The sequence below is a fragment of the Dipodomys merriami genome, unplaced genomic scaffold (genome assembly GCF_024711535.1).
Source record: "Dipodomys merriami isolate MVZ:Mamm:240054 unplaced genomic scaffold, mDipMer1.0.p SCAF_50, whole genome shotgun sequence".
NCBI lineage: Eukaryota > Metazoa > Chordata > Mammalia > Rodentia > Heteromyidae > Dipodomys > Dipodomys merriami.
This window is the reverse complement of record NW_027206069.1, coordinates 1,272,349-1,287,173: the sequence shown is the minus strand read 5'-3', so window position 1 is coordinate 1,287,173 and position 14,825 is coordinate 1,272,349. Positions and strand designations below refer to the sequence as shown.

The window sequence follows — 14,825 nt, the reverse complement described above, 5'->3', positions numbered from 1 at the left end:
CTCGGCCTCCTCGTCCAATGAGTGTCCAGAACCTTGAGTCGGCCAAGCCAATCAGGAGCAAGGCAGCTCCGAGGGAGCCGACTAGCTGACCAATTGCACATCTCAATCACCTCTGCGGAGGCGGGGCTAGCCCCGGCAGGCCCTCGCCGCTCATTGGCGGACGGCCGCACGGTAGCGGGGTGGGTCCCTGGTGCGATTGGAGAAGGCGGTGCTAAGGAGAATTCCGGGGTCCGATTGGTCCGCGCTACGGGCCGGGGTTGGCGATTGGGCGCTGGTGCTGTCAGCCGCGCGCACGCGAACGGGGCGGGGCGGACGGGGCGGGGCGGACGGGGCCGTCCGGTGCCGCCCGGCTGAAAGCGGGGCCCAGCGCGAGGGTGGCGGAGGCGACATGTCCTCGGGGGTGGCGGCCCGCCGCGACGCCAAGAAGCTGGTGCGCTCTCCCAGCGGCCTGCGCATGGTGCCCGAGCACCGCGCCTTCGGAAGCCCGTTCGGCCTGGAGGAGCCGCAGTGGGTCCCGGACAAGGAGGTGCGTCCCGGCCGCCGCGCCCGGCCCCTCCCGAGCCCCGCGGGCCTCCCGCCCCGCTCTCGGGGCGCCGGGCCGCGGCTCGGTTTCCGGCCCCGCCGCCCCACGCGGGCCCCGCTGGCCCGGGCCCCTCGGTGCTCGCCCGGCCGCGTCCCGTCTGGGGCCTTCGCGAAGCCCGGCCCTCCCGGCCGGCTGCGCCCGGGTCGCGGCCGGGTGCCAGCGGGTGGGGTTCGCGCGGCCGCGGCTCCTCCGCCCCGGGTTGGCGGCGGGCGGCGGGCCGGGCCCGGGTCAGGGCTGCGCCGGCCTCCCGAGGCCCGGCCCGGGACGGGGCGCATTTCGCACCGAGGACCCGCTGTTGGGGACGTCGTCGGCGTTTCCCGCCCGGGCTGGCTTTGAACCGAGGTCTTCCCGAGCAGCCGGGGTGGCCGGGGCGCCACCCGGCTCCGCACACAGTCGTCTCGGCCGGGTGTTTAAGCACCTTGTTTCTCTGGGCGGTGCTGGGTTTGAACTCGGGACGTCGCGGCTGGGCCGCCACCGGCTGCCGCGCCTGCGCTCCTCTCGCTGAAATCTTTAAAGGAAAACTTCCAACGGAGCCGGGCGCCGGCGGCTCGCACCTGCCATCCGGGCTACTTGGAGGCGGAGATCTGAGGATCGCGGTTCAAAGCCAGCCCGGGCAGGAAGTCCGTGAGACTCCTATCTCCAATAAACCACCAGAAAGCCGGAAGTGGAGCTGTAGCTCAAGTGGTAGAGCGCTAGCCTTGAGCTGAAGAGCTGAGGGACAGCGCCCGGGCCCAGAGTTCAAGCCCCACGACCGACAACATAAATAAATAAGTGAAGTGGACAGGTGAAGCGTGTATTTTACACTGCGCGCCATGCAATCGGGTGGCGTGAGCACTCGTGGTTTCGGCTGCATGGCACAGACACGCGTGGCCCGGACGATGCGTGGGCTCACAGTGGTCATACTGCAGCATTACCTGGGTGACCGCGTCATTTTTCCCCGAAGCTGCCTTTCTCTGTTGCTGGCGTGGGCACTGATCTGGGCGGAGGGCCTGGGGCTCCACCCAGACTCGGGAGCCCAGGGGTGGCTGCAGAGGTGGACGGGCCGCATGGTTCCTCTCGGTGACAGGCTGAGTTCATGAAAGTGCATTTTGAAGGCTGTGATGTACTTCAGTGTAGAAGGCTTGCCTAGCTTGTAGAAAGTCTTAGATTTGATGGTTTTTGGGGGGACATAGAGGCCCAGATATTGCTGAAGTGTTTTCTTGGGGAACTTATAATAGATGCAGTTTGGACAGCAAAGCTTTTTTAGGTTTGGTTTGTGCTGGTACTGGGCCTTGAGCTCAGTCTCAAGCTCTCACTTGGCTTTTTCACTTAGGCTGGCGCTCTACTGCTCCAGCTGTCTCTACTTTGGGCTTTTTTTGTTTTTTGTTTTGGTTGTTCATGGGGCTTGAACTCTGGGCCTGGGCGCTGACCCTGTGCTCTTTGGATCAAGGTGAATGAATGCTCTACCACTTGAGCCACAGCACCACTTCCAGTTTTCTAGTGGTTTATTGGAGGTAAGAGTCTCATAGACTTTTCTGCCCAGGCTGGCGTTGGCTGGCCTTGAACTGCGATTCTCACATCTCAGCCTCCTGAGTAGCTAGGATGACAGGCGTGAGCCTGGCTTGCTGCTGTTGTTGTTGTTGTTTGCTGTGAAGGTGGCGCCCAGCTGCTGGGGAGGGGAGGAGAAGGGAGGGCCAGGCTGAGGAGGGAAGGGGTCGGAAGGCTGCCCAGGCCGCGGGAGGAGAAAGCTGGCACCGAGAGAGGTAGGGGACGGGGAGTTCTGCAGCGGCTCTGGCAGGTGGGAGGCAGCCCGGAGGCCCGGCCGTCCAGGCCCGGCCCGGCCCGGCCAGGCCTTTGCTCTGCTTGGTCACTGAGAACCCACCGAGCCAGCGCTTGCTGGGACAGAGTGGGCTTTGGAGCTTGTGTCAGACCTGGCCCCCTGCGGAGTGGGGCTGCCGGGGCGGGGCGCTGGGGCCGGGGCAGGGCTGGGACTTTGCACTCGTGAGCGTGCCTGGTGGCTACCTTGTGAGGCTGCGAGCCGCCCCACGGTGCAGCCGCCTGAGGCCTGGGCTCGGAGTTTCTGCCGCAGCCGAAAGGCTTGCTGGGTATCTGTTCCTTCTGGCTGAGAGGGGTTTCCTACTTTGAATTATTTTGACAACCAATACCAAGGCCAATGGCCCTCGTCCAGGAGACTCAAATGAAGCCTGTCCCGCGCCTCCTCCTCTCTCCTCCGCCTCCTGGGAAGGAGGCCAGGCCAGATAAAGGCCGAGACCATGGCTTCATCCCTTATGGCCCCTGTATGTGTCTGTTCATTAGTTTGAACTTGGGCCCTGAACACACAGGCCCTATGTTCTTCCACTTGAGCAACGCCCCCAGGCTTTTTGTGAAGGGCCAGGCTTAGATCCTGAGATCCTCCTATCTACCGCCTCCATTTCTGGAAATAACACGTGCCACTGCACTCCCAGTTGTTGGCAGAGATGGGGTCATTAACTCTCTCTCCTAGCTGGCTGGAAGCCCCACCCCCTCCCCCCATGCAGCAGCCGGGATTACAGGTGTGCCCCGCCACACTGGTGGGATCTTACTTGAACTGGGCCTTTAATACGGGTTGGTCCCACACTGGCCAGTAAGGTTTTGAAGTTTCATTTTATATTTGTAGAAGTTGCGCTCTTGCCCTTGAAAATGATGGCCTTTCAATAAAGGGACATCAAAATACATCTAAAAATTACACGACTGGCTTCTGTGGGGCTCCGCCGCGTGTCCCAGCGGGGAGCGTCCCAAACCCTGCTCTTTGCCCAGGGCCTTGCTTTCGGATCGGTTCGGCTTCCGCCTCCGGCTTGCTGGCAGCGTCTCGGGGTGGAGGTGGAGGTGCGGGAAGAAGCTGAACCCGCAGCGTCTGGCTCCCGCTGCCCCCGCCTCGCATCCTGCCTCGCGCGCGCCCGCCGCCCTGTCCTGTGCGCGCGCCCGCGGCGTGGGCCTGGCGCCGGGGCGGAGGCTCTGCAGGGACAGCGCTGTGCCCGCTCGGCCTTCACACCCGGCTGTCCCGCCCTCCCGGCTGGCCGGGGGCGGAGCAGCCAGCCTCACTGGCGCGCGCGCCCGCCGCCCCGTGCGCCTGTCCCGTGCGCGTGCCCGCCGCCCCGTGCGCGTGTCCCGTGCGCGTGCCCGCCGCCCCGTGCGCGTGTCCCGTGCGCGCGCGCGCCGCCCCGTGCGCGTGTCCCGTGCGCGTGCCCGCCGCCCCGTGCGCGTGTCCGCCGCCCCGTGCGCGCGCGCCCTGGTCCACCCGCCTCTCGTGCACTGTCGTCTGTCTTGCTGCGGGCGTCGGTTTCGAGATGGTGTGCTGCCGGGGTGGCCTTCCCGCCAGAGCCCCGTGACGGGTGACAGCGTCACGCTTGGTGACCCTGGGAGACGCCACAGCTCCGGTGGCGGCGGCTGCGCCTGTCCGGCTGCGGCCTGGCCTCGTGGAGGCCGCGTCCGGCCCAGGAGGAGCTGGCGTCGCCCCGGCGCGCTTGCTTGTCGCTGACTCTGGTGTCGCTGTGGGGCCGGAGTTTCCCGTCACCCTCCATTCGTTCCCTTTGCGTGTTAACTTGCTGTTGACAGATCGAAATTTTTTCTTTGTGTTTGGTTGGTCGTGGGGCTCGAACTCTGGGCCTGGGCGCTGTCCCTCAGCTTTTCCGCTCAAGGCGAGCGCTCTACCACTTGAGCCACAGCACCACTTCTGGTTTTCTAGTGGTTCACTGGAGATAAGAGTCTCAAGGACTTTCCTGCCCGGGCTGGCTTTGAACCGCGATCCTCAGATCTCAGCCTCCTGAGTAGCTAGGATGACAGGCGTGAGCTATTAGTACCCAGTGAAAATTTTTCATTAATGAAATCAACAGAAAAGTAGTGTCTAAAAAATTCTTTCCTTTTTTCTTTTTTGTGCTAGTCCTGGAGCTTGAGCCCAGGGCCTGGGCACTGTCCCTTGTCCCTTAACTTGTTTGCTCAAGGCTAGTGCACTTGAGCGGCTCTAGGCTTTTTGCTGTTTAACTGGAGAGAAGTCTTACAGACTTTCTTGCCTGGGCTGGCTTTGAACTGTGATCCTCAGATCTCAGACTCCAGAGTAGCTCTTGAGCAAGCTAGGATGACAGGCGGGAGCCACCTGCACCTGGTAAATTATTCATTTTCTGAGTAAGTCATTTAGAATAATAGAACACTGCCCAGGGAATGCTTCCGCGTCGGGGAGGGGCTGGAGTCCTGCAGGCTGGCTGCAGTCCCGGCCAGGACCACAGGCTCTGTAGAACTGTTTTCATGAACTGCGTGTTGTGACTCTAATCAGCTCTGTGAAGTTTGCTTTAGCAGATTCTTCTGGCCTGGGCTGGCGTAGGGAGGGGTGGGGGGAGGGGAGGAAGGCCCTGGGCTGTGGCAAAGCCTGTGGATGCCCAGCATGCAGCGCAGAAAGGCTCAGCACCTAGGGCTGGGCGGGAGAGGAGGGGAGGGGAGGGCAACCAGGGAAGCTGAGTTGGTCCCCAGCCTCCTAGAGTGCTCCACCTCCGCCATAGGCCGTGGCCACCGCGGTGCCTCAGGCCCAAGTGCCAGCGAGCCGCCTCTGGCCTCCGGCCTCTGGCCTCCCGGCCTCCCGCACACCGTGCGGTGGACCTGGGCACCTTCAGAGGCACCTGCAGGCCGGGGGCTGCAGATCTCCATCTTGGACAAACAGAATCCCTGTTGATACTGGGAGTTTCTGCGATGCTGCCCTTTGTCCCATGGTGTTGTGTAACCGCTGGCCCAGAAACTCCACCGTCCAAGGCGTCCACAGGCGGGGGCAGAGCGCAGAGGGGCGCAGAGAAGCAGCTGACGCCCTGTTCTTGGCATGGCTGAGAGGCTGTGAGGCCGCACAGGGGTCTCCAGGACACGTGGGGTTTCTGGCCCACCACAGTGAAGATGGCGGGTGACAGAAGCAGAGGCTGAGGATCAGGCCCTGCTCTGTGAGGACTGGCCCTGTCCAGGCCAGAGGCCCTGTGCTGTGAGAACGCGGGCGCTGATGCGCTCCTGCCCGCCCTGGGAGAACCGGGGTCCTGCCGGGGTCCCGCCGGGGTCCCGCCGCAGCCTCAGCCCTGGGAGCCGCCAGCTCCCTGCGCGGAATCAACGCTGAGCTTCCCGGCTGGGACGCCCATCACTCTGATAAAAGATCTGAGCCCTTTTGTTGGGCTCTGTCTTACTGTGGCCATTTCTAATCTTGTCTTTTTGAGTTGGTTTCTTTTGGTAGTACTTAGGATTGAGCCATTTCTCACCATTTGAGAGATACCGCAGCCTTTTTGTTTTCAAGATAGGAACTCACTAGCTGGGGGCTGGTGATTTACGCTTCAATCCTAGCCACGCAGAGGCTGAGATCAGAGGATCCAGGTTTGGAGCCAGCCCTGGCAGTAAAGCCTCATGGCTTTTAATGGAGCAGTAGCTCAGTGGTAGAGGGCCAGTCTCGAGCAAAAAAGCTCAGGGACAGGGTCCAGGTCCTGAGTTCAAGCTCCAGTACAGACAGACACATGTACACAATAGCTCTTAAAAGGTCTGGAGATTGAAGCAGGATTTTGGCTCAAGTGGTAGAGCCTTAGCTATAAAAAGACCATCAACTTTGAGGCCCTGAGTTCAAGCCTTAACACCAGCACCCAAAGAAGAAGAAGAGGAGGAGGAGGAAGGAAGGAAGGAGGAAGGAGGAAGAGGAGGAAAAAAAGGTTGGAGGCCGAGTTCAAGCCCAAGTACTGCCCCAAAGTCAAGCTCTCACCTCGGCCAGGGAGGGGTGGGTGAGGGGAGGGTGAGGGGAGGGGTGGGTGAGGGGAGGGGAGGGGGAGGGGAGGGGGAGGGGAGGGGTGGATGAGGGCAAGGGTGGGTGAAGGGGGAGGTGGGTGAGGGGAGGGGAGGGGTGGGTGCGGGGACGGGTGGGTGAGGGGGGAGGTGGGTGAGGAGGGAGGTGGGTGAGGGGGAGGGGTGGGTGAGGGGGAGGGGTGGGTGTGGGGATGGGTGGGTGAGGGGGGAGGTGGGTGAGGGGATGGGTGGGTGGGTGAGGGGTGGGTGCAGGGACGGGTGGGTGAGGGGGGAGTGGGTGAGGGGAGGGGTGGGTGCGGGGACGGGTGGGTGGGTGAGGGGTGGGTGTGGGGACGGGTGGGTGCGGGGCGGCTGTGGACCGTGCTGCAGTCACACACAAGCACCTTGGTTCGCACTACCACAATGGAAAAAAGCGTGACCCCTAGTTCAGGTCTTGTCTGCCCAGTTCCGCCCACCACAGCGAAATGAAGCCGTGGCTCCTCTCCCCAGCTGCTCAGCTGAGTCCTGGCCTCCAGCCCTCAGGGGCTCCTCTGGCCCCCCTTTCTCCCCCCCAACGGCTGGGTCACTGTGGGTTTTCCCTTCCACTTGTTTCCAGGACACTATAATGCTGCCGGGGCCAGTCCCTGACATGGGGGCACCCAGCAGCTCTGCTCATGGGTGCCCTTCTCCCCCAGTGCCAGGGGCTGCCCTGGGACTCGGTGGGTCCTTCCCGTGGCTGGAGGCCTTGTCTTGGCTGTGGAAAGGCGGGTGCCAGTGCACAGAGCTGGGGACAGTCAGCACTGTCACTATAAGAGCGCCCTATGCTCATGGCCAGACCCCTTCAGCCAAGGGGCTCAGGGCACACGTGGTGGCGGGAACACTTCCAGAGCCAGGACCCGCCGCCCACAGGCTTCACCTGGCCTCTGCCTCCCTGAGCCACTAGGGGGCGGTGCAGGGCAGTCCGTCCCCAGTACCGGCGCTCCTCCGCCTGGCCTGTGGCGCGTCCTGTGCAGGGCATCCTCAGCTGCGCTGTGGTCTGCTTCTCTGGGTTCAGGCTCTGGGTCACCCCCGTCTCCGTGTGGCAGCACCACAAGCCTTCCTGAGTTGGTCCGCCCGTGTCAGGCCTGTGAGTTGTGTTTAGACAGATCACGGAGGAAGGTAGAAGTAGAGAGAAGGGGCTGTCCCTGATGGCCTGCGTGGACGCACAGGACCCCGCGGGCCAAGTTGCAGCGCTGAGCCTCTCAGGCCTGCCGCAGGCCCAGGCACCGCAGTTCTGCCTGGCAGGGAGCCCCGGGACAGGGCCCGGAGTGCTCAGACGCTTCCCTCCTACACTGCACCGCACCCAGCACCTCCAGCAAACAGGGTTCCTGCTCTAGGTGTTGCTGAGCACTCAGTCCTCCGAGCAGGACTCCTTCTGCGGGTCTGCCTTTGAAGAAGCTGAAGGGGGACTCACTCTGCACCGGGGCCGGTGGCTGGGAGGGGTGTGGGCACATGACCCCGCCTCACTGCTTGGCGACAGCGCGGAGTGCAGACACACACACACACACACACACAGACACACACACACACGCAGACACACACACACGCAGACACACACACACACACACACGCAGACACACACACACACACACACACACGCAGACACACCCCCATCTCTGCATGTGCCAGGTCCATGTGCCAAGTACTCCTGCCGGGGGGCACCTCTCCCTGCTCCCTAGTGAAGCTGATCTGCAAGGTCGCCTCCCTTCTCCCTGCTCCCCCGGGAAGCGAGGGAGATCGGCCTGGTCTCCTCCCTGCATGAAGCGGCATCTTCGAGGTGGCCTCCAGGCCTGGCTCTGACCATGCTGCACCCCCTCCGCTCCTGTTCTCCAGCCTCTTCCACAAATCCCCTCAGCGCCAGGCTGGGAATGAACGCGAGGACTCAACAGAAGCTCCCTGCACGGGCTCCTGTCGGCTGTCTGTGGAATCCCTGCATTAGCAGACTCCTGTTCTGCCTTCACTCGCCTCTCCTGCTCTAGTGAATTGCTTGGGATGTCAAGACAGTTCACGGGCTCAACGTGGCTCCCGTAGGAGGAGCAGGCCAGATGGAGCAGCTAGAGTCAGCTGCCTTTGGCACTGTGATAGGGAGGCGGTGGGAAGTCTGGCCATTGGGCCCTCAGCCAGGACCTGGCTGACCCAGAGCCGCCCACCGGGCCCGTGAGCCTCCGACTGGAGCCTGAGAAGCCAGTTCTGACTTCCCAGCAGCCGGTGCGGCCGTGTGGGGCGGGAGGCTGGCGCTGACGGCTCTGCTCTCCCAGTGCCCTCAGGCCTGGCTCAGCAGCTCCTGAGCGGGAGCTGGCTTTAACACTTGCCTGCATTCTCTTCCAGTGTCCAAGATGTATGCAGTGTGACACCAAGTTTGACTTCATCACCAGGAAGGTGAGGTGGGCAGCGGGGGCCTTGGCGAGCCCCTCCTGGGGAGAGCTGGGTACCGGGGCCGGGAGGCCTGCTGCCGTGGGCCATAGCGCAGGTCTGCGCTTCGGGCGCTCACCGCCCCTCCCCCCTGCGCGCAGCACCACTGCCGCCGCTGCGGGAAGTGCTTCTGCGACAGGTGCTGCAGTCAGAAGGTGCCGCTGCGGCGCATGTGCTTTGTGGACCCTGTGCGCCAGTGTGCCGAGTGCGCCCTGGTGTCCCACCGGGAGGCGGAGTTCTACGACAAGCAGCTGAAGGTGCTCCTGAGCGGTGAGCACCGCCCTCGCGTGGTGTTTGGGCCCCACCATGGGGTCACAGAGCCTCCTCTGCCACTTTGGTCCTGGAGTGGTTAGCTGGGAAGAATAGGCGCTACCTCGGTCTGGTAGGGGCCTTTTCTTTGAAGGATGGAGAAACACCGGCTGGCTTTGTGAGCAGGCAAAAGCAAAAGCCTTGCAGGCAGCAGCACCATGGTTAGCTGTCGGCCCTTTACCCAGCAGTGCCTTGTTGCCCGGCGGAAGGCACAGCACTGTCGCTGGCTTCTTGCTTGCTCTTGAAGTGTCCTCTCTGGCTAGCGATGGGCTTTCGGGGGTCTGGCCTGGGGAGGGAGTGCGGCGGCTCCAGGTCACGTGCGGACGTCTGCTTTCTCTCAAGGAGCCACTTTCCACGTAACGCTGGGAAATTCAGAGAAATCCGAAACTATGGTTTGCCGTCTTTCTAACAACCAGAGGTAACAGCCAGAGCCCGGGCGGCGGGGCGGTGCCTGGGCCTCGGTCACGTGACCGCCGCGCTTTGGTTTGGTACAGGTACCTGATTCTGGGTGGGGACAGTCACCATGAAATTGAAATCGCCAACATCTCCACGGTGCAGATTGTCACCGAAGGCTTCGCTCCTGGAGGTGCGTGCCCGCGCCCTTTCTTTGCAGGGGAGTCTGCCATTGGGGACCGAGTTCTGCGCTTGCACCTGAAATGGCCCTCTGTCTGGGGGCCCCGAGCTGAGTCACAGGTTTTAGAACTGACCAGTGCGTGGCTTAGGACGAGAGGAAGCGTGCCTGGCGCGCCGCACTGGGGCCCCTCGCTCATGGTAACAGGTTCTGGGAGGACGTGGCATGCCGGCGCCAGGAGCAGCACTCAGACCTGCTGTAGCGGCCTGACGGAGCCTGCACCGCTGCGTCCCGTGCAGCTCCTGGAAGCGTCCCGTCCTAGCTACAGTGACCCTGAAAACCCACCTGACCTCACTCACCTTGCTGTTTGCTGACTGGCTCTTGGTTGTTTTCTCTCCACTGGCTGGCTGTCTTCTGACGTAGACAAGGACTCTCCCACTTACACCAGCCTCCCAGGGAGCCCTCCTGCCTCTGAAGGTCAGCTGCATCCTCCTCTGCTCCCCCAGCATGCCGTGGCCCTGCTCCTCCGCCCCTTGGCTTCTGTGCATGAGGCGTCCATGCCCGTGTTCCTGTGAAACGCAGGGTCCCTTCTTTTAGTCGGGTGCACGGGCCATACAGCAGAAGTGAAAGAAAATGTCTGCTCAGTGATCTCCTGGAGTACAGCAGTACTGGGTAGTTGGAAGCTTTCTGGCAGTGTCTGGCAGCTTCCAGAAGGCAGACCACAGGTGTGACTGGCCCCACGCCCAGCGGGCACTGGTGCGCGTGGGCACAGCAGGCTCACTCCGCCCGCGGTAGCCTCTGGGGCTCTTGACTCTCGCAGCTCCCTCCCAACCTCTTGGAGAGGCAGGAGCTGGGCTGGTGATGTGTGCGAGAGGCACCGCGCTGGCTGGAGGTGCTTGCTGCCAGGGGCAGGGGTCTGAGGCTCAGGAGGGGGCCGCTCCAGGGATGGCCTCTGGCTGGTCCTGTGAAGGCACACAGCCTCGCGCTTGCTCTGCAGGGCAGACCTGTAGTGCTGGCCTGGTACCCTAGCGTAGTGTGGGGATGCAGACTTGCTGCCCTGCTCTATCCAGTGCTTTCTTAGAGTGCTCAAGATGCAGAGCCGTCTGTCTGCCTGTGGGCTGGGCTATGTGGGAGACCCCGCAGCGCGATGCTGCGGTGCTCACGCCGTCAGCCGTGTTTGCACTGTGCCAGCTCCACTGGCCGGTGGCACTCAGGCCTTCCGGTCAGCGGCGTCTGCCTGAAGGGCTCTCCGGAGGCGGGGCGCCGCTGCAGCTGCAGCCACGTGCAGCACAGTCGCTTTTGTTCTTTGTGTAGTTGTGACTGGGACAGCTGGCAGCAGTCCAGCGTCGGAGGGTGTGTCTGCAGACTGGCCCTCAGGATGGGCCTGTGTGGGTGCCTACGGCCTAGTGACACCTGGCAGGGCATCAGTGGTCTGTTGAGCTTTAGCCCCGGCTTCAGCAGGGGATGGCGATGGCCAGCTGAGTCTAGGAGTGGACCCAGGGGAGCGTGGCCATCTGCTTGGCCTATCTTCTCATGGCCAGGAAGAGCCTAAGCCGGCTCCCCTACCCGCCCGACCCTGGCTGTGCATGCCTGTCCCTGGTGAGGGCAGGACTCGGCAGGCTTGGTAATTTCTAGGTTATTCTAGACTAGGGCCCTGGGTGTCTGGCGCTGGAGGGCACAGGGCCCGGCGCTCTGCCCCTCTTGCTGCGTCCCGTGAGCAGAGCTTGCTGTAGAGCAGGTGCTCACGTCACTGCACGCTTCCAGCACGGCCTCTCCTTAAGCAGCACGGGGTCAGGTGGGTGCCCAGGCCACCTCTGGACATCCTGACTTCCATCTCCCTCCTCTAGCAGGCAGTGCTCGGGTCACAGGCATGTGCCTGCAGTACACAGCGCCGGGGGCAGCGGAGGGCACAACCCAGCTGCGGCTGATGGCTGGAGAGGATGCGAATGCCAGCAAGAGGCAGGCGACAGCATGGCTGGCGGCCATGCACAAGGTACCGTTGGGGGAGGGGAAGGGAGGAGGAGGCCGGTCTGTAGGCATAGAGAAACGCTTGCCTTCTCCAGAAGATTCTGTCGTATATCTGAGGTACACACAGCTTCTGTAGAAGGCACGCAGGCTCAACTGTCACCAGGCCCAGGACCGATGGTGCTTTGTGGTTTTATTTTTGGTCCCTCTGCAGGCTGCCAAGCTCCTCTATGAATCTCGGGACCAATAGCTAACTCCATGTGTGGAGCAGAGCTCAGCGGGCATCTGGTCGCCGATCCAGCAGCTTGCCCCTGCCCGAGCACCACAGGGCCTTGTCCTGGGAAATGCAACTCAAGTATCTGGGACAAGCAAATGTCCACTTACCTAGTGCAATATGTTCACAGTTCACTAACGCTATAAGCAGCTTCACAGCCTTCAGAGTTGTGTATTACATTGTTGGTACTCAATGAAGAGAGCAGATAGAACTCACTACTGCTAAACCATTTCCAGGGTAATCTGCACCTTGAGGTTTAGGGAAAGTTGTGGCCTACCCATGTTTCTGCCTGTTGGTGGGGCACGCATGTCTCTGATCGCAGGGCAGCCTGCCTGTCTTCACCGGCCCGTTTACCACACTTGCCTTATTAGCCTGCGCGCTGGCTGCCCGGATTTCGGCCGGTGGACGGTCCTTTGACATGTCAGCAAGCAGAAGCCACCAGCGGACTTTTCTACTTTTTACTTACGATTTCACTTTATTAGGATGACTGTACAGCAATTTGTACATAAAGCGTACAATTAAAACCTATTTTGAAAGTACACGCCAGGCTCTGTCTCTGCCCTGGTCGGAAGCCAGGTGTGGGGTGGTCTGCCGCACAGGTGGCGTGGTGTGGCGTGGTGGTGGGACGGCAGGGGCAGCCTCCACAGCGAGCGGCAGCCCGGTGCCGCCCTGGACAGCGGCTGCTCCGGGTGCCGGCTGGCCACAGCACAGCCCCGAGAGCGTCCGTGTGGATTTATACACAAGACTCGCGCGAAGAGGGAACCAAGGGCCCATGCGTTAATGAGAAAACATTTCCAACCCGATTCTGATGGTTCTTGAACAATAATCTTGGTGTGTTAAAAAAAACAAGCCTGTCTGTACAGCCAACCCAGGGCAGCACCTGCCTCATGGGGAGTCGAACCTGCCCGAAGGTGATGGAGTGGAGCGGGCCCTCCCGCCCGCCCCGGCCGCTGCCCTCACCCCATCATCCACTCCGCTCACTGAACTCGAGCTGCGAGGGCTGAGACCACCCTGTGCAGGGAGAAGCACGTGTGCTCCTGTGAGGCCCGGCAGGAAGCAGGACGTGCGAACTGCCCACGCAGGGGACACGTTCACCGGGCGGGGCCGCCCGTGGGAGGAGTGGGAGGAGGGCGCGCGGGCTGGGGCTGCGCTCTGGCAGCAGCTGGCTCCTGTGGAAGGGCAGCGGACACACACAGCACGGGACGAAGCTTCGGGGCCGGTGAGGCAGGACTCAGTCCTCACCGGCACCACTGGGCGAGGACGTTCCAGGATTCTTACTGGCAACATGGGGGGGGGGGGTGTTTTGGAAGCTGGATATTTATTTGGATTTACAGTAATTGGCAAAGTTCAGTTGTCTCAGAGGCAAAGGCCTCTCCAGCTGCGGCAGACTGGGGAGTGCAGAATTCACATTGTGGACACTGTCTGCTAAAATGAGCACCATGAGACCGTCCTAATTTCGGTCTTTCTGGGGCTGCAGAATCCTCTCCAGCAGCTCCGGGGAGGCTGGGAGACAGGTGCTCCGAGGGTGTCTATGCGAGCGTCCGCTGCCGGGGCTTGATCCGTGGATACAACTGGAAAGCAGCAGGGCCAGTTAGGACAGAGAAGCCTCTGAGGTGGAACTGGCCTCAGGTGCGGTGCCGGCACTGCCCAGAGGCAAGGCTGGTCTCCCCAGTGCCTGAGGCGTCCCACCCCCCATTTAAGAGTTGATCTACCCTTGAGTATCCCGTTCCCATTTCCCTCAGCACTTCACACCACCTAAAACTCCATCACTGCCAGTGCTGCTGGCTCACACCTGGAATCCTAGCTACTTAGGTGGCTGGGGACTGGTTTTGAGGCCAGCCCAGGCAGGAAAGTGTGAGATTTACCTCTAATTAACCACCAAAAAACCCAAAATGGACCAGTGACGCGTTAGTAGAACACTTCTTGCCTTGAGCAAAAAAAAAGCTCAGGAACAGTGCTCAGGCCCAGGACTGGCACACCCAACCCAAACCAAACCCTAACGTGTCACTTCGCTGGCCCACATGAGGACGTGAGCGCACCTGAGCACAGGGACCTACGCTTGGGCTCATGCCTCAGTGTTCAGAAAGGCCTATCAAATGAACGAGGGGCTCACGCCAGCCCTACCACAGCACCTGGGAGGAGACAAGACGCAGCCCCCTCCTGCCTACCTAGAGATTTATTTGTATTTTGAAACAGAATTTCACTATTTAGCACAGGTAGGCCTGGAACTCATATTCTTCCTGCCTCAGCCTCCTGAGTGCTGGAATTACATGTGTAAACCATTATACCTCACTATGGAAAATTCTAGATCAGGGTGTGACTATAGGCACGAACTAGGGTTTTTTTTTTTGTTGTTGTTGCGGGGCTTGAAGTCTGGGCCTGAAAGCTGTCCCTGAGCTTTTCAGCTCAAGGCAAGTGCTCTATCACCTGAGCCACGTGCTAGCACCACTTCTGGTTTTCTGGTGGTTTATTGGAGATAAGAGTCTTTCTTGCCCAGGCTGGCTTTGAACCACAATCCTCAGATCTCAGCCACCTGAGTAGCTAGGATTACAGGCGTAAGCCACTGGCACCCAGCTGCTTTTGTGTTTTTTTGTTTTGCTAGTCCAGGGGCTTGAACTCTGAGCCTGGGTGCTGTCCCTCAGCTCCTTTTGCTCAAGGCTAGCACCCTACCACTTGAATTATCATACTACTTTGGCTTTTTCTATCATTAATTGGATGGTAAGAGTGTCAGGGAATTTCCGGCCCAGGCTGGCTTTGAACCGTGATCCTCAGATCTCAGCCTCCTGAGAAGCTAGGATTACAGACATGAGCCACTGGCGCCTGACTGTCTAGTTGTTATTTTGAAGGTCACCCCAAGCAAAGCACTCAGCCCCTAGCGGGTGCTCTGCTTCCGTCGGATTCGGCGCTCCCTGGGTATGGGT

General features: G+C 61.3%; 2 protein-coding genes across 9 annotated transcripts in view; one reads left to right on the top strand and one right to left on the bottom strand.

Annotated features, from left to right (window-relative positions):
* Positions 1–342: 342 nt before the first annotated feature.
* Zfyve21 (zinc finger FYVE-type containing 21) lies at positions 343–12,445 on the top strand. Of its 3 annotated transcripts, XM_069997467.1 has the most exons (8): positions 343–526; positions 8,702–8,752; positions 8,887–9,055; positions 9,437–9,512; positions 9,589–9,680; positions 10,089–10,142; positions 11,513–11,658; positions 11,845–12,445. In XM_069997467.1, exons 1-8 carry the CDS (start codon positions 389–391, stop codon positions 11,878–11,880), a joined length of 762 nt encoding a protein of 253 aa, XP_069853568.1. In that variant the 5' UTR covers positions 343–388; the 3' UTR covers positions 11,881–12,445. The 3 variants fall into 3 exon arrangements, with proteins under 3 accessions (XP_069853568.1, XP_069853570.1, XP_069853569.1); XM_069997469.1 differs by lacking the exon at positions 10,089–10,142 and having other exon boundaries at positions 11,516–11,658; XM_069997468.1 differs by lacking the exon at positions 10,089–10,142.
* Ppp1r13b (protein phosphatase 1 regulatory subunit 13B) overlaps positions 12,352–14,825 on the bottom strand; it is an 87,326-nt gene continuing 84,852 nt past the window's right edge. For all 6 annotated transcript variants that reach the window (XM_069997461.1, XM_069997465.1, XM_069997460.1 and 3 more), the window contains one exon: positions 12,352–13,475. In XM_069997461.1, the coding sequence (XP_069853562.1) occupies positions 13,434–13,475 (42 nt within the window). In that variant the 3' untranslated portion in view covers positions 12,352–13,433. The remainder of the gene's footprint in view (positions 13,476–14,825) is intronic.

Coding starts and splice junctions, on each gene's coding strand:
- Zfyve21 (XM_069997467.1), top strand. CDS start 389: ATGTCCTCGGGGGTGGCGGCCCGCCGCGACGCCAAGAAGCTGGTGCGC. Junction 9,513..9,588: donor CGTCTTTCTAACAACCAGAG/GTAACAGCCAGA, acceptor GGTTTGGTACAG/GTACCTGATTCTGGGTGGGG. Junction 9,681..10,088: donor CGAAGGCTTCGCTCCTGGAG/GTGCGTGCCCGC, acceptor CTTCTGACGTAG/ACAAGGACTCTCCCACTTAC.